The sequence below is a fragment of the Dermatophagoides farinae genome, chromosome 5 (genome assembly GCF_024713945.1).
Source record: "Dermatophagoides farinae isolate YC_2012a chromosome 5, ASM2471394v1, whole genome shotgun sequence".
In the NCBI taxonomy this organism is placed as follows: Eukaryota; Metazoa; Arthropoda; class Arachnida; order Sarcoptiformes; family Pyroglyphidae; genus Dermatophagoides; species Dermatophagoides farinae.
Genome location: NC_134681.1, coordinates 285,544 through 306,040, shown reverse-complemented (window position 1 = coordinate 306,040; position 20,497 = coordinate 285,544). Strand labels below are relative to the sequence as shown.

Genomic DNA, 20,497 nt, shown 5'->3' with positions numbered 1-20,497 from the left:
TTCAAAATTATTTTTTTTTTTTCTTCTTTTCCATATAATTTGACGTCCTCCGGTTTGGGTTGGGGGGAGAAATGTGGTGGCGTCATAACGTCATTAATGATTAACCCCGATTCGAGCAGATGAGTGGGGATGAGTTGCATTTTGATATTCAGTTGAATAAATGTAGTCATCGAATACGCTACAGTTTGTTTTTTTTTACATTTTCAATTTTTTTCGAAATCGTTAATGTCTAGTCTAGTCTTTAGTATATAATATCTAATCCAATCTCAATTACGTTCAAATGAATCAGCAATCATATTGGGATTCCAAGTAAAAAAAAGAAAAAAAATATTTTACCAACATCCAGAATGGCAATGTGTTATCATATGATTATTGATGATGACCAAGAACAAACAAAAACAGTTTAGTTTGACATGTGACAAATAAACAAATATATATATATATATAACATTGACGTGATACAATTGATTGCCAGTATTAACAATAGGTGAAAAGAAATAATAATAATAATAATAAAAATGATCAATACATTCATACATTCCGTACATGAATACGGTATATATCAAATCAAATTTTTATTCTTTTCTCATCTTGTCTTGTCATATCTTATCTTGTCTTGTCTTGTCTTGTCTTGTCCTAACTTTGTGTCAAAGTAGTAATATAGCTTGTGTTTTATTTTATCATTTTGGTTTAGGTTTTTTTTTTGTTCCTCTAGACTTCTATCTCTTCCCCTTTTTTTCAGTTGCCATTATTATATGGCTTTTATTATCATTAATAAAAATTCCCCACCCCTCCCTTTCACTCGAATACAGTAGTAGAGGGAAAAAACTGGATAAATTAAACCGAAAATGACGATAATAATAATAAAGAATAAAAAAAATGAAATAAAATTACCGGCGAAAATATATTATTATTATATGGACCGAGAAAAAAATTTACATTTTTCTTATCATCATCATCATCATTATGATGATCATATACAAAAAAGTCGAAAAACACACAATCGATGATTATAAACATGATTTTTTTTTTCTATTATGACACAACAATGTTGACAGTAAACATTGATTTTGGTTTTTTTTCTATATTCTCGTTTGGTTGTTGTTTTTTTTTGTTTTGTTTTTTGATGACATAAAATAGTTAAAAAAAAAACAACAACAACATCTAGGATCGATTATTATTACAATACCGTAGAATTCATTTATTGTCATCAACATCATCATCATCATCGATGTCATTTATTCCTGTGTGTGTGTGTGTGTTTCGTGGTGGTGGTGTAGCGATAAATGATGACGAGAAAAAAAATCAATAAATTAACATACACACACACAAACACGCACAAACACTTTTCATAATTGAAAATCACAAGAAAAATATTAGAAAAATTCAAAAAGAAAAGAAAAATTTACCATCACCATTATCATCATTGAATCAAATAGAAATTTCTTTCTTTTCATTATTATCATTATTATTCGTCATCATTTGTTTAATATACAACAATTTAAATCAATAATAATAATGATGATGATGATGATAATGACAGAATAGAATAAAAAATTTATATTCATTTATTCATCGTTTTCGTTCATGGAAAACAACAATAACAACAACAACAACAACAACGAGAACGAGAACAAGAACGAAAACAACAATTGTAAGAAATTCTAGAAAAGAATAAAATTGAATATATGATGAAAATTCATGAATGAGAAAAAGAATATTTTACTTTTTCAGAGAAAATTTGTGCGTGTGTGTGCGTGGGTGGGTGGGTGTAAATAGAAAGACAATGAAAGAAAAATCGTGATATAAAATCTTAAATTCAGTTACCAAAAATAAATAAATAGAAAGAAATGTCAAATGTGTAAAATAAAATCAAGAAACTAATAATGTTACAAAAATAAAGCCATAAGGGATTCAAACTTTGGATTTGAAACTTGGGGACAATGGGAATTAAATGTTGAGATTTTCTGCTGCTATGCTGTTGTTGTTGTTGTTTTCTCAGCAAATTTTTTTCAATTTCAATTATATATAGAAATAAATAAAATAAAAAAAAATAGACAGAACTGAATGAAATTGACAAAGTAAAATTAGAGCTAAAATTTTTCATTGAAAATAAATAGACAAAACAATCAGATGATAAGATTCATATCTTATTTTCATGGTTTTGATTCCATTTTTATCAATGCACAGCAGAAAAAAAGTGCATTGTTAATGTTTTTTTTTCCGAAGAAATCATGAAGAGCATAAAACAAAAATCATGGTAACCAAAATATACTAAAATATGCTCGAGGACTTTGAAAAAAAGCGTCATAAGAGAAAATGAATGAGCAGAAAAAAAAACATGAAGACAAGATTTCCCATAGGAAATAATTATTATTATCATGTAATATACACACGGGTGTATAAGATGTATGTAAGCCAGCTAAAACAATAACCAGATTCTTAAAATGCGACAACACACACATACACACACACAAACAAGTAGCCTTAGCCATTTATGTTTTTGAATTACCAACCAATAACGTTTTTGTTTCATCATTGTTGTTGATTGTTTATGGTTAGAAACAATCAACTCATATGCATCAAAAGAGAGAATAACAACAACAAAGACAACAATAAATAGTCTGCAGACAGAGAGCCATTGGGTTGGAAATTTCTTCTGTACTGTTGAGGATGTTTCAACAACAACAACAACAACAACATAGTGAACAAAGTGAAGTTAGGTAAGAAGAAATTAAAACGAATCATCATTTCGATTATTGAATAGGTTCTATGAAGTAAATTCTTAATAACATAGCGATTGTCATTGAAATTGTAACGGTAAAAAAAAATTTTTTTTTCGATTCACTTCAATTCAATGAAATGCGATAAGCAAAATTCCAGAAATAAATATAATACTATACTATATGGTGCCAAACGGATGCAGTAAACAAAAAAAAAAAAAGAAACAAAGAAACAAAGAAGAAGATTCTTGAAACAATTAATTGTTTTTGCAGCCAATATATTACATGTGTGTGTGTTCATCGGAATTCTGTCCATCTCCAAAAAAAAAAAAATCTCATTTTCACTCAAAAATAGAGAAAAAAAAACACAAGAGAAAAACAAATGATGAACAACACATATTGTTAGATGATGACGATGTTCATGGAACCGAAAAATGTTCAACACAATATATATTTATTTTGATGATGAAAATTGAGAATCGAATGATTTGAAGATTAAATGAATATAATATAATATATTTGATTTGATATTAGAAAAAGAATACTGCGCCAAGAGAGTGTTTGTAAATAGATCGATTGATGATGAAAATAAATTACAAGAATCAATACATCGATACAATTTGATTCAATGAATGAATGAAATTGTATTTACACACACACACACAAATAATCAATGAATTTGATAAGAAAAAAAAAGTAACAAAATATTCAAATATTCAATGTCCAGTGAAAAAAAAGCATCGATATTATTATTATCGGTCAATAGTTTGTTGATTGCAAATTGCAATGTTATTATTAATAATCAAGATAAACAATGACCCAAATTGGTTACTGCAAACAGCAATTTTAGTCAAATTTTATTTATATTTATATTTTTATAAATATAAAAACAAAAAATAAAGATTCGAATTTCTTTTTATTATTGCAAAATAAGAAAAAAAATCGTTAATAAAAAAAAAGATTTCAAAATTTATGTGTATTGTGTGTGTGTGTGTACACTAAATGTCTAGCTTTTGGTATTATTTTCAAAACAAAAAAAAAATGGTCACCATTTCAAGAATTGGTGATGGAAACAAATGAATTGTCATGGACCAAAAAAAAAGTGAGAAAAAGTGAGAGAAAAAAAACAAATAAAAAATTCTGATCATGAATGGAACAAAGATTCGATTAGAATCGAAAAAGTAATAACAATTTATGATGTCGAAACGAATGCCGATGATCCTCAAACATTATGATCATGGTGATAATGAAAATTTTTTTTCTATTGAAAAAAATTTCATCACTAAATTCTTGTTCACATTTTTTTTCCCATTGATGTCATTGTGGAATTGCTGAAAAAAAATGTGGACGAAAAAAAAAAAAAAATTTTCTCATTAATATAAGAATTTTGTGTGGAAAAGTTTTTTTCTCAAAAAAAATTTTTTTTTTCAACCAAAAAAAAAACCAAGTCTAAGTTTGTTGTGTGTGTGTGTGTGTGTGTACGATTCTGGCAATTCAAATTATTATTCAATTCAAAAATATTCGTATTTTGTCAAATAGTGAAAAGCTTTTTCTCACTTACATTTTCCACTTTGACAATCGAACATAATTATTATTATTATTGTATGTAATGAATATTTTAGATTCCAAAAAAAATAAGTTAAATATAAATGAACGACACATGAATGTGTGAACTTTATTATTATTATTATCATCATCAAACAATGATGATCATCATCAGTTTTACTAGTAGTAGCAGTGGTAGTAGTAGTAGTTGAAAAAAAAAATTTGAATAAGAAAATGATGATGATGACAAGAGAATCTCGATAATAGATAGAAAAAAAAACCTGAAAAATTCTGAAAAAAAGCCAATAGAATCTCTGTTATCTTATCTATGCTGCCTACAAAGATGAAAAAAAGGTTAAATTATCATCATCATAATAATTTAACACATCTAATAATAATAATCAACAAACAAACAAACATTTCTACTAATTCCAAACCCATAAATATATGGAACATTGAATAAAAAACAAGCAATGAAATCATCATCGTGGCAATAAAAACCTACGAATCATTAAATGAAACAACAAGAAAATGTAGAATTTCATTCATTCATTCATTCATTTGGATTTAATTCTAATAATAATGTCTATTTTGTCGCCCTTATATTTGTGAGATAATAATCAACTATACTATAGTCGGTCGTTGTAAACATCAACAGCAGATGATTTCAGACAGAGGATATTTTTGTATGTGTGTGTTGATGTGTGTCATAAACACACTGGAACATTGATATTGAAACAGTAGTAAAAATAGAACCAAAATGCCAACCAAAATTACAATGGTCAATGTATTTTTTTTTTCACTTTAATTCATAAATTGTGAATTAAAAATTAAAATAAATTGATCAATCAATGATGGTTCAATGAAAATAATGTCCAGTGTGTTTGTGTTTGTGTATGTGTATGGATCATCGTTATCAGTTGCATTTAACAACGAGAAAAAAAAGAAAGCTTTTTTTTGCAAACTAAATTCTTTTTCATTATTTGTGTAAATGTGTGTCCAACCGGATAAAAAGCGTACCAAAATTATATGCAACCCGATTAATTAATGAAATTGGATTATATTAGTTATCATCATCATTATCATCATCATAATCATAATTATCAGTTTAAGTATGGGACGAACAAAATACAATCATCAACATCATCATCACCATCATCATAATAAAATGAACAAAATGGAATTATTATTTATACATTGTTTATATGTAATGTAACAAGTATTTTTGTTTTCCATTATATGTTATTTTCATTATTTTGCATATATATTAGATATCGTCATCATCATCATCATCATCATCAATATAATCAAGATGGCCGTAATAACAAATGACGTAGATAATCTTTTTTTTTCTCTCTCTCACTCATAAGAATTTTACTTTGATTGTTTCACACCTCAATCCTGTGATTATAAAGAAGCTATTTTTTTTTTATTTTTATTTCATATTTAAAATGTACATTTCATTTTCACTTGTGTTTTGTGTTTAGGGTGGTCATATGAGTTTCTTGGTAATGGAATTTATTTATTTTTGTCACTCTCTCTTTCTCTCTCTCATATGATGCTTGATGGCAGTTTGTGTGCGTGTGTGTGTGTATGTGTGTTATTGTTATGCAATGATCAGCAATGAAAATAATGTACATGGGTGTTTTTTTTTTGGGTCGATTTTTTTTGTTGTTGTTGTTTGGGTATGGTTTGGCCTTGGTTGATGTGTGTTGTTGTTGTTTTTGTTCCAAACACACTCGGTTGAACATTGGACATAACAACCCGAAAAAATGATTCTTATAAGTTTTCTATTCTATCTTTTTTTTCAATTCTCACATATATACAGTATATTCTTGTATTGACAATCAAATATATATATAATATTTGACGCTATAACTAAGAGTAAAAAAAAACCAAGAATTTCGCGAATTATTTCTTTCTTCTCTCTCTCTCTTATTGACCAATAGCCTAAAATGGTGTGGTAATTGTTGTTGTTGTTGTTGTTGTTCAAAAAAAAAGAAAACCATATTTGATAGACTATCATTGAAAACATATTTTTATATGTAGAATGTGAACCACTGAACCAATAACATAAACGATGAGATTTTTTTTTTCTCTCTATACATCCATATTTTCGTTGTATGTTGTGTGTGGATATCAATGAAAAACATTTTATTTGATGAAAGTTTGATAGAAACCATACTGTGTGTATGTGTGTGTGTGTGTTCGTTTGTGTCTGTGGACAGAATAAAACGCATCATAGATTAGTTTTCTCAACCATGTATCTTGTCTATATGATTGTATGAGTTGTGTATATTTTTGTTGTTGTTGTTGTTGTTGTTGTACGTTTCAACTAAAAAAAAAAAAAAAAAATGGACACATAGAAAGATAAATTTTTTTTTTACTGCCATATTTCTTTCTTGCCAACAAACACATTGATGATGACAGAATGATGATGATGATGATGATGTGGATCACATGATGAGTAGAAATATATGACCAGAATCTAGAAATTTATCAAAAAAAAAAAATTGATGTCCATATTTGAATTATGATTACGATGATGAAAATGATCAACTGACTAACTAATGTGATCCAAGTACATAATAGATTGTGATGATTTCTAATAGTCAAGACAACAACAACAACAACAAAAAAATCAACGGAAGTTAAATTTCCCGAAAATAAATATGCATATACTATTGAAAGGAAATCGTTGGGAGTTGAAAAAGTGTAGGGAAAAAAGGAAAGAAAAACTTGTTCGTCAATGCAGCATTTTCCATGAAAAAAAAGTGCAATGAGATAGAAGAAAAAAAAAATTCCCATCAATGAATGATTGGTGATAAAATTTTTGGAATTTTTTTTCCAAGTTAATTGAATAATGATTATCCAAATTTTTTTTTCTCTCTATTTCAAAAACATCAAAATATTCCTTCATAGGGAGAGTGACAAAAATAGTGCAAAATTATCAAAACAAATCGGAAAATAGAATCTGACTCTCTATGAGTGTTTGAAAATCATTCATTATATGCACAATAATATAATATATAAACATTGAAAACAATTGAAAACAAAATGAAAATTAAAGTGATGCAAAAAACAAAAAAAATGCAAGCTCACGTAATAAAATGCATGAATATAATAATAACAAGTGAATGAGTGAGTGAGAAGAGTGGGAAAAAAACCGAAACCATAACGAGTACGAAAAAAAAAGATAACAGAAAAAACTCTTTAAATACACACACACACACACACACACACATACACACACACACACACACACACACACACACACACACACACACACACACACACACACACACACACACACACACACAATGCACAATGCACAATTTTATTAATATCATTAAAATCATCATCATTAATTGTACGCGAGGGCATCATAATTGGTAGCATCCTTTCAAATTCTTTCTCTCTCTTTCCCTCTCTCTCTCTCTCTCTATTATTATATCATTAGCTATTTAGATGGAATGGAATATATTTATTATATATCTGGAATGGAAAAAAAAGAGAATAAAATGAATATATATCCATTTTATTCTATACCATGCCATTGAATCACTAATAATAATGCATCAGACATACACACACACACACACATACCACCATAAATATCACGTCCATTAGTATGAATTCTCGTTATTATTATTATTATTTTTTTCACTTGTTCACATTCTGTTTTATTTTTGCCACTTTCAAATATCATCATAATCATTTTGAATGTTGTATGATGATGATTTAAGTGACTCATGTGATATCAGTCAGTCTCAGATATAATAAGTTTGTTTTATTGTTATTTTTTTTGGCATTCAAACAGCATCAATAATCGATGCATTGAGAAAAAAAAGGGGGGAAAAAAACGTAAGTAGCCCAAATTTTGATGCAGAATAATTTGAGAAAATTTTTTTTCATATTAGTTTGAAAATAAAATTCGTACTTTTGCTGCATCAAATCGCCCTTTCAAATGATGAGGCTAATTTTTTCCGTGTGACGGTAGTAGTAGTAGCAGTAGTTGGTTATTGTTGATATATGTAACAGATTTGATCGAATTCTGTGAAATATGTATGAAAAAAAAATGAATGCAAGAAAAAAATAAATAAATAAACTGAAAAACCAACAAAAAGAAAAACTCGTTCGTAGATGGTCGATGATGATGATGGAAAACTTGAAAGCAAAAGAAAAAGAGAAAGAATAGAATAAATTCTATGGTAAAATTCTTCAAATGTTGTATCTCTGTTAAATTTTTATTTTGTGTGTTTTCGAGTATATTGGTATATCATTCAAAATCTATGATATAATGATCCATATAAGATATGGAACGAAAAAAAAAAAATGGATACGATCGATATTTGTTCACCATATTTTTATATTTATTTCTATTTCTATTTTGAGATCACCATGATCTTTTGTGTGTGTGTGGTATCACTTGTTCTCAGCTTGTTTTCGCTATTGTATTATTATTATTATTATTTAAGGTTTTTATTCATGTTTGCTTTGTAGCACTGGAAAAAAATGATGATGATGATGATGATGAGGAAGAAATAAAAAATCAAACAGTATGAGAATGATAGAATCTGGTATTTGTTAGACTTTAAGGATGAAAAAAAAATGTAAGCCCATACGAATATTATCACAAACATACCTAGGTTACACAGTATGTATGTGTGTGTGTGTACAAAGCACCAGTAGAGATGAAAAAAAAACCAGAATTGATGATGAGATATGAATTGAAAAATAAAATTCGAAAGAATTTCACTTTTACTTTTCTTCTTTCTTTACTTCCTTTCTTTTCTCTCTCTCTCTCTCTCTCTCTCTCTCTCTCTCTCTCTCTTGAACTGCAAATATTGAAATATTATTAACCAAGAGAGAGAGAGAAGACGGTAACCAAAAAAAAAAAATGTGAATTGGAAAAAGATATGCACCACAATTCACAAAAATAAATGTTAAAAACGGTTTTTCATTCAACTACCAAAATATTCCATCACTATCTTGATCTCGGCATGAAAAATTTTAATGATAATTTTTTTTCTCTTTTCTACATTTCTTCCTGATAATATTCCTGAAACGATTCCGATTATTATTATTATTATTATTATTACCAAATAAATAGAAACATCCGGTACGTTTAAAGTATTCAATAACAACAACAACAACAACAACAACAGCAGCAGCAGAAAAAATAAACAAGCAAAAATAGCGGAAAAAAATACCAGACATAAACATAATAATAGAATAACAGAATATCCAAACCAAACACACACACACACACACACGTCACAGCGAAAAAATATGAAAAATTTGATGATCAAAATATGTTTTGAATTTTAATGAAATAAATAATGTTTATAAAAAAAATAAACTTCAGAATTTCTATTCATAATCAGAAGGAAAAAAAATTTTAAAATGAAAAATATGTAAACGAAATGTATCATTTTGGAAATTAATACCACGATGATGATGATGATGATGTTTTGAATTTTGTTTTTTTTTCACTTGGTTGAAAACGTTATACCAGACAAAATCAGGTTTCAAACAACAAGCAACTCATTCTATAAACATATTTATGTTAAAATAGTTGAAATATGATAATTTGATGATTGGTTTCTGTGAAAAATAGATGGTGAAAGAAAAAATTTTTTTTTTTTTGAAAAAAGAAACCAATCAATCAATCAATCAATCAATCGATTTATCGATATATATTATATTATTATTATTACAGGAAGAAACATGAATTTTATGATTTTGAGAACAAAAAAAAATTATAGATCACTTTAAATCATCAACATCAAGTGAAGTATAGCAAAAAAAGAACGAAAGAAATAGGAGAGTGAAAAGTTTGAAAAAACGATCATCATCATCATCAACAAGCAACATACACACAGTGAATAAATTTCTATTTCTAATTCTTTTCAATTAGTTTTTTTATTTTGGCTTGTAATAGAAAGGTAGAAAAGAATTTGCACCGCCCAACTACTTACATCAATATGACTCAATATGAACCAAAGGGGAAAAAAATACAGCCTTTAAGATATATATATATGGTAGGTAATAATAATGATGATTACTATTATTTCTAATGGAATACAGATCAAAATGATAAATGAAATTGAAAAAGAACGAAAAAAAAAAAATAAATTGAATGAATTCAAGTGCTATTACTTTAAAAAGAGATGAACAAAAAAAAATCAATGAAACAAAACTAAGCCATGTCTGGTGGGAAGGGGAGGGAAGAGTAATCACCAGATCTAGTCCAATTCAAAGTCAAGAGATGAACAAAAAAAAAATCATCCAATACAGTCCGGAAATGTTTTTGATGCGACAATCATCATAACAACAATGACATATATACGCACACCCATGTGTAAATGTTTCCTAATTGAATTTGACATGGCAGAAGAAGAAGAAAAAAAATTTTGTTTGTTTGTGTGTGTGTGAGTTTGAACCATTCAAAAAAAAAGTTTGTTCGCATACGGATTTGACATCGATATCAAGATTCCCTTTTTTAAGGGATTCTCATGTTATTCTACATGTTATTTTGTTTTTTTTCATATTTGCTTTCACACACAAAGTAAGTGGTTGCCGTCATTAGTATTCGTTTTTTTTTTTAAAAAAAACAAATGAGAACAATTAGAAAATAGTTTCTATCCGATTAAATCCAATCCAATTATTGGTTTCACTCTCTCTCTCTCTCTCGCTCTCTCGCTCGCTCTATATGTCTTTCGTTGGAATTTTTGTTACATCAACATAATCTCTAAGAGTTTAGTGTGAATAGAAATCGATGAAAATGAAATTTTTTTTATCGCAAAAATTAATCCCTTCCAGGTTGTGTTGGATTTTGCATTTTCGTTTTTTTTTTCACATCTTTTCTCCATGACATAGCCGTTTTTCGTTCTCGTTCAAAATAAGATGTAAAGTTTTTTTTTTGGTGAATTGGTGAAATATTTTTTTTTTGTTTTTTTTTTTGAATAGAAAAAAAAAACAAAAACTTTTTGTGAAGAGAGAAAAAAAATTGTTTAAAATAGAAATGCAAAACTTGTCCTAATCGTGAATTGAATTTAAATTTATCAAATTCTATTTATCTCTCTCTATGTGTGTGTGTGTGTGTGTGTTTGTGTGTTTGTTCGCATTTATGTGTTTTCTATTTGTTTCTCCATATGCAAAGTATGCTGACATTTTAGAAATTCACAAATGTCGTCATTTAATTGGTATTTAGGCTGATTGTTTGGATATTCAGTCATTGATCGAAAACAAAAAACAAAAAAAAAGAAAAGAAAAGGTACCATCAGATTGATCAGTGAGACATAGAGAGAGAAAAAAGTTTTTTTGTGTGTGTGTGTGTGTGCATTTTCACATTTCTGGATCAAATCATTATTATTGAAGTAGCTGTCATTTTTGTCTAAATATTTTCATCATTATTATTGCTGTTGTTGTTGTTGTTGTTATTATTGTTGTCGTGTGAATTGAACAAAAACAAAAACGAAAAAACAGAAAAGAAACAAATTGCTTTGGGACAAAGATAAAGATTTCATTGTAGAATTAATGTTATATAAAAAAAAACTGATGATGATGTAGGTATTCAGAATGAATATATCAAGTATGGATGTAACAAGAAAATGAACTATCTGTCTGTTATTTTTTTTGGAACAAAAACAACAACAAAAAAAATACAAACATAATCCCTGAATATATACAGAATTTTTTTTTCGCTGTGAAAAAAAAATTCTGTATGAGAGCTTAACACAAATCTAGTGTAGAAATGAAATATTATTTCAAGGGATAATATAAAAATATTAATATTAACAGTAGACACTAATAATAATAATTACAATTCTAAATTCGTTATGGATAAATTTGATAATTCAGTTTTACAAAAAAAAAAAAAATTTTCTTGTATGATTAGCTAGTGACGCTATTATGTAATAATATGTACATTGTCATTTGGTCAACCTTTCAATTAGCTCTTTACACACATATCACTTGACCATTACAGTATGAATAAAATAATAATAAAATTTTTTTTTTTCAAACCTACCGTATTGATTTTAAAATGTGATTGTTTCAAAACTTCTTCAGTTTCAGATTCCAATAGTGCTTTTGCACCAGATGATGATGATGATGATGATTGTTGACCAACGGTCGAACGTATACCATCAAGTACACCGCGAAAAAAACCGGATTTTTTCATATTTAAAATATTTTCTAGTTTATTATTATTGATGCTATTAATTTATAATAAATTGATCAGCTTCGTTGTTGTTGTTGATGATGATAATGATGGTTAATGGTGATTATTGGGTGGAAGAATTTTTTCTTTCCGTTCTCACTTTCTTTTTTTTCATAAATAAATATTAGATTTATGGAATTTTTTGTTTTCCTTTTCAACAATTTTTCATATATTGACCATTGTCCAATATTATCCCAATGATGATGATCGTGAAATTGAATGTTTTTTGTGCGTGTTATTTTATATTACAATAAATAATAATAATGATAATAATGATAATGATGATGATGATGTTTCAAATGTTTTTAACAATCGCCATAATTCATATAACATCATCATTTCTTTATTTTTTTTCATATCCAAACAAAAAATATGATCAATCAATAAAATGAACGAAACAGGTGACAAAAAAAAAATTTTATGAACCAAAGATGTGTGACCACCTATTGAAATGAGAAATAAACAAACAAACAAATTATTACTTCATTAGATTAATTATCATCATCATTATTTGATAAAACAAAACACAAATTTAACCAGCTAGAAAAATATATCAAACAAAAAAAAATCCTGGTAACCATGAAAACGAACCAAAAAAAAAAAAAAAAAAAAAAAAAAACGAAACAAAACATGAACACGTTATGATCCTTATGGATTTCAATGAGAATAATTATTATTTAATAATGGATAATTATGAAAAAATAAAAATTATAATTATAGTTTCTCAAAACAAAACAAAACATAAAAATCATAATCATCATCATCATTAACATGAAAAATTTAACAATTATCATACACCTACTACTAAAACAACATGGACATTGCCTATTTATTATTATTATACATATATATGAATCAATGCAATGAATCATGTTCAAGTTGTTATTTGAATGACGTAAACCTTTCATATATATATATACCGTGTATGTATTCGTTATTTTTTTGGTATCATTCATTCATTATAATGCATTAAATGGCCAAAAAAAATCATAATGACGAGTTATGATTAAAAAGACCAAAAAAAAAAAAAAAGAATGAGTTTTTCTTCTTCTTCTTCTTCTTGATGGAAACAGCAACGCTACGTAGTATTAGCAGACAATTAATGGCCAATATTATGCTCAATATTTAGTTCAAGTTTATTAATTCATTTATATCCATCCATTTATAGCAATATTCAGAATAATAATAATAATAAAATAGACAAAAAATGGCAAGGGGAAAATTATGACTGGAAAAAAATAACGAATGTGAATCATCATATATGAATTTCTATTTATTTTATCACGATATATATGAAGAATAATTTTTTTTCTATTTTCCATCTCATCTACAAATTCTCTTGATCACATTATCTCATGTGTTTTATTATTATTGTCGATGCATATGGTTTTGGTTTTTTTGCTGTTGTTCACTTTCCATAATGATAATCAATTAGATCAGTTATGGCCATATAATGAATATAATGGTTATATATATCATTATTATTATATTATTAGATGCTTTTCAAAATTGAAACGAATAAACGGAACAAAACATTTATACAAAAAAAAAGTCAAAATAGCAAAACTTTTGTTATAATGGGTATTTTCTTTTTTTTTGACAAAAATTTGGAAAGAATAGGGAAAAAAACCAACGAAAATTCATTCATACATTGATTTGCTTAGTATATATATTAATGTGCTGTATAGTCATGATCACTGTTTCTGAAATGTTTTCCATTAATTTGAAAAATGAAAAAAAAATAATTGACTAGTGAATAGTGATCAATAATTTTATCGACTCAATAGAGCTAGAGAGAGAGTAATGGATCATTTTTGTGGTGAAGACACCCTCCAAAAAAAATTGAAATCAAAATGATGATATCGAAAATAAAAACAAATCAATATGAATATGGAGCTAATCATTCAAACAACAACAAAAAAAAAATTTCAATTTAAAATTCAAAAAAAATCGTATTTTGTATATATAAATGAATGAATGAGAAGGGAAAAAAATTTTTTTTTGTTTGATTCCGGTTCTATTTTGTTTTGTTCGATTGATCGATTGATTGATCGCAATGAAATAAGAACACAACGTTATAGAAACAAATTTGATAGTCAATCAATCGATTCATGATCGTGGTTAGAATGAAAATATAGAACATATAGAATTTAGAAATATATATAAAAAAAATGTGTCATTGATATATGGAGAAATGTATTATTATTCCAGTGAATGGACGAAAAAAGAATATATTTTTTTTTGTTTGTATCGCACAAAAGAATCACGAATAAATTTGTGAATTCAAATTCAATTTTTGCATGTTTTGTCTTTTGAAAAATATGAAGAAAAAATTCAACATTTTCAAAAAAGATATTGGAATCAAAATATTGCCAACACACAAAAAAAAAAAGAAAACAAACCAAAAGTTTTCAATTTCATTCCACAACACACACACACACATAAATGAATAGTTTAAAGTTATGAAACAAAAATCACAATTTCCATTGTATAGATATTTTTGCAGAATCAATGCAATACGAAATAAGATGAAACAAAAAAAATAAAAAAAAATACTGATGACATTAGCAGAAATTGGGATTTTTTTTTCTCTATTTTATTTTCACCATTAAAAGTGTGTGTGTGTATCATATAAATGTAATGATCATTAAATGTGGAATTTTGAGTATGTGTGTGTGTGTGTGTGTCTCTGTAATGGATAAATATCAACATCAACATCAAAAAAAAAATTGTCCACTGTTGTTGTTGTTTTTGTTTTATAATGGCAAAAATAAAAACAATGGACGAAAAAAAAAATTTTGGCAAAATTCTAAAACAAATCTAATGAAAAAAAAAAATAAATAAAAAACTTTGGAACACACACACACACACAAACACACGAAAAACCATTTTCAACTTTATCATCATCATCATCATCATATGATCTACTGATCTATTGTCATAGCTACTATTGAGACAATCAATTGAGATTCAATTCGAGCACACACTAGACACAAAACTTTTTTCATTTCATGAAAATGTGGAAAAAAATCGGAAAAAAAATAAATTAACAAATAAATCAAAAAATTTCAATCAATGCAATAAATGATGATGATGATGATGATGATGAAGATAAGTAAAGGACAATCAAAATAAGTAATCTGTTCAGGCAAATCAAATATTTTTTATTGGATATTCATGGATAATCATGATCATAATCATTTATAAACAAGATGAATAAAATCAATGATGATAATGATGATGATTTCATGATAGTAATAGGAATACATCATAAAACATTGAATAAATTCGGTTACATTAAAATAATATAAATAAAAATCTTTGATTATTCAAACTGGCAATCGTGTATATTTTTTTTTATTTATTTTATATATCTACATTGATTATTATGATGATGATGGAAGGCCGGAATGGGTGATGATGATGATGATGATGATCATCATCATCGTCATCAAAGCAATTATTATTATGGCACCCAGTCATCATCATCATCAACATTATATTAGATAACGGTATTCAGGATGTTATTTGATTAAATTTCTTCTCACTCACACACACACACACACACACACATTCGTTTTCACTGCTTTTGCCAATGGTATGAAAAATTCAACAACAAAGCTATAAAATGTGATGAAGATCAAATAAAAATAAAATAAAAAAAATAAAACAAAATAATAAACAAAATGACCAAAAAGCAATTCCCAGGCTCAGGTCTATAATCATCATTGATATGAGCCCCATTGAAGCAACAGAAAAAGAAATGGCCAATTACGTTCATTTAAGCTGGCGAACAAAAAAAAAAAGATTGAATTAGCCATAACTAGTGTATTAATGTGGTGGTTTTTCCTAGATTTATTTTTTGGAATAAAAAGGCGATATTTTTTTTGGTGGCAGTGATGATGAAAAGACGGGGCCAAAGCAGAATAATGGGATAGATAGTGATAAAAAAAACAAACAACAGCGACGATGACGTTGACTAGGAAAAAAAAAGATTCGAAAACATCTCTAGCCTAGTCAAATATGTTGAACAAATCAAATTATGAAATTTGAAAATATCTATCGAAACGAAACAAAATGCGAAAAATGGAGAAAAAAATGAATGAATGAATGGTGTATTTTTATGGCCCAGTTTGTTTATATGGAACGAGTTGTTAATTTTTTCCATTATTTATAATTATTGTTTATGTGAGAAATTCTTCATTTTTTTCAACTGAATAATTATTATTGAGAACATAGAAACAGATATGCTTGAACAGAATTCACAGTTCATATGGATCTTCATGATGATCATGATGATCTTAGAAAATTTACTGTGAAATGATCCATGAAATTCTGAATATATATTCAGATATAAGAATGCGAGAAAAAAGGTTGATGAGTTGTGATTCACAACTTGTGAATGATGACTGTTCGTTGATTGTTACAAAGTAATCGATCAAAAAAAAAAAAAAAAAAAAATCTGAAAGAATATGATAAGAAAAGAGAAAAAAAAACATAATCATGTTTTGTGCAACTATTACTGATGTTAGACACAAACAAAAAAAAAAATATTTATCCAGAATAATATAAAGAATTTCAATACAAATGGCGAATGGAACAAGAATTGTGTGTATGTGTGTGTATGAAGAGAGAATAAAGAAAATCCGAAAATGAAAAATAAATACAAACAATCAAATAAAGATAATGATGATTTGTTTCATACATTCATAGAAATTAGTTGAAATATGATGAAATAATAATAATATTAATCAAACACAAATTCAACAAAAATAACAACAACAACGAAAAATGTACATCCACACAAACATCAAAAAACGAAGAAGAAGAAGAAGATAAGATAAGAAATGATGAAAGACAAAAATAGACATAAAACAAAACAAAAAAAAACAGGAAAAATCGATTAAGCAAAATAATAATCTTTTATCATCTATCCTTTCAATTGTATTGAATTTATTGCAATGAGCCATACTTTGTCTTTTAGGATTTTTGTTTTGTTTTCATTTTCTGGAATATACTTATATTATACAAAAAGGGCTATTGAAACAAAACAAAAAAATCATGAAAGATTGAGAATTACATCAGAGATGAACATCCATCATACATACACATTCATATACAAAGAATAATTTTGAGCCTGGGATTTCTTGTCTATTCTTCATATCCTCCTGTATTTGAAAAAGTCTAGATATGAATGAACAAAGAACAAATCAAAACGATGACAACAATATCAACAAATTCTTGATGAAATACAAGAATCATGATGGTAATGGCAAATAAATGGATAAATTCTTGGAATAAAAATGAACAAGAAAAAAAAACAAAAACCAAAACAAACTTGATTTGTAAATAGCGACTGATCTGAATGTTTGGAGAATGGGAATGCTTCAAGCGAGACCGAAAAAAAAACCGATCAATGAATATTATATGACTGGATGTATTATATTGGTAAACATTGGGCATTGATTCCGTACAAAACAAACATCTTTATTGTTAATTATCATTGTGAAAAAAACAAAAATGATCCAGGATTCAAATTCAATCATCATATAATATAATGAAGATTATTATTATTATTATTATTGGATTGGATGTCCAGAATAAAGCAACAATCTACTAATATTCTATTTCATAACAATCAATCAATCAATCAGGCTTTAGCTTTACTGATCTAGCACAATAGAAATACACATACATTTACAAAGTGTAAAATTTTTTTTTTCTTCTACTAATAAACATTAAATTAAATTCACCAGAAGAGAAGCAAAAACAAAAAAAAAATTTTCAAAATGAAAATGAAACAGTAAAATAAATGAAAAGTTAAAATTAATTAAAAATCAATAATCATGAACAACGACGAATGAATGAATGAATGAAGCGAAAAGAGAACAAAAAAAAAATTTGGTCACCATTTGTCGCCAACATATAATAGAAATGAAAAATAAAAAGAAAAATTCTATGATATCTGGATCAATAGGCGTAAATGTGTGTGTGTGTGTGTGTGTGTGTGTGTGTGTGTGTGTGTGTGTGTGTCGGTGTTGCCATTAGTGGTATACCGATGTACATGAATTAAAAATAAGAATAAAATACAGAGAAAGAAAGAACGAAAGAAACAACTGTGAATGGATAGAATAAAACAAAAAAAAAGTATAAATGAGTTGAAAATGAAACGTTTGAAATTCTTCTCTACATTATTATCATCATCATCATCATCAATGTTCGTTATCGTTATAGTCCATTGTTTCATTTATAGATAATATTCATTTGGTTGTTGTTAATGTTTTTTGTTTTTTGTTTTTTTTTTTGGTTATTCGTTTTCCTGGCGTGCACACACACACACACACACACACACACACACACACTCAGACACAATGTATTTCTATATTCTATACTTTATTTTTATGCTGTGTTTTTTTTTGTTCCAAGTTTTTTTTTTGTGAGGCTGTGACCATTTGTGAATAATTGATTGATTTCAAATGAATTGTCCGGCTAACGAGAAATAATAGTTAGAAGAGATAAAAGTAGTTGCAATGTTTGTACTTTTTCTGTTTTTTTTTGGTCATATTGAACAAAAAAAAAATACAATTTTATTCAATGAACTAAATAATGGAGTAAAAAAAAAACAAAATAAAATGATCCAATGATTTAACAGAATAAAAAAGAATTTCTAATTGAAAAAATTTTTTGCATTTCATGAACTTTGGCTAATGATGATAATGATGATGATTCTATGATTTTTTTTTAAATTATAATATCAAATAATCTGAAATCAATCATATATTTTTTTCGTATTTTGGCATCATCATCAAACATGGAAATAAAAAAAAATGCGAAAAAATTGGAAAATGAATAAAAATAAAAAATAAAAAAAATTGTACACTCACAAATGTTTATACGACAAGAAGAAGAAAAAAATTATTGATGATGTTTATGCAACCACCAGAAAGAGAAAGAGAGCCAAAAACTTTTCAATTTTGTCGTTTTGATGCCCATACACACACACACACACACAAATCAAACATTCACAAGAAAAAAACGAAGGAAAAAAAATTTTGGATGCAAAGTTTGATCTAAGATTTATTCAAGTATCAAATTGGTCAATTTTTTTTTCTTTTTTTTTTGAACGATGATGATGATGACGATGTTCAACTTACATATATAGATGATGTGTTCATTCTTAATGGTCAACATGGAATAAAAACAGGCAACATATACACACACATAAATAAAAAGCACAGAGAATCGATTTCAAAAATAATCAATCATTCTGTTTTTTTTTTTGTTTCGATTGTTCAAAAATGTCAGATTTTGAACGAAATAAAACAAAAAATAAACAATTTTTTCCATTTCCATCGAAGAAAAAAAAATGTTACAATTATAATGACCACAAACACATCAGACAAGATGATGATGATAATGATGAAGATGAAGATGTTATAATTATTACCAAAAAAAAAATCAACAAGAATCGAAACACACGAATACCACATGAGGAGGCAAACAATATAAGATCAAAATCAAGAAAGAGGAGAGGAAAAAAAAACTTCCAGGTTGGCTTTCTCTCTCACTCTCTCTCTCTCTAATAAGTTTCCCGGGAAGAGCTACGATAATTATTACGACTACAACAACAACAACAATAACAACGACGACGACGACGACGACGAAAATGTTGTCGTTGTGATGAGGATGTTCACCAGCATTAATAATAAATAACAAGCGTCATAATGAATAGGATAATAATGATGACAGAAAATTCTGATGACGAATTCAATATTCAATAGTTAGTTGTTGTTTGCCTGTTTGTTTTTTTTTTGTAAAAGAGATGAATTAAATTTTCTACTATTTGTTGCCATTTTATTCATTCATTTGAAATATATGATGATGACGATGATGATTATGATGATTATGATGATGATGATGATGATGATGATGAAAAAGTACGCGCGCTATGTTCCACATCGAAACATTTGATTCATTCATGCACATCACATATATATTCACA

General features: G+C 27.1%; 1 protein-coding gene across 3 annotated transcripts in view; it reads right to left on the bottom strand.

Annotated features, from left to right (window-relative positions):
• The window catches only part of Tomosyn (syntaxin-binding protein tomosyn), a 48,570-nt gene extending 28,073 nt beyond the window's left edge, over positions 1-20,497 (bottom strand). For all 3 annotated transcript variants that reach the window (XM_075731006.1, XM_075731007.1, XM_075731008.1), the window contains exons 1-2: positions 19,380-20,497; positions 12,304-12,938 (exon numbers count right to left, since the gene is read on the bottom strand). In XM_075731006.1, the coding sequence (XP_075587121.1) occupies positions 12,304-12,456 (153 nt within the window). In that variant the 5' untranslated portion in view covers positions 12,457-12,938; positions 19,380-20,497. The remainder of the gene's footprint in view (positions 1-12,303; positions 12,939-19,379) is intronic.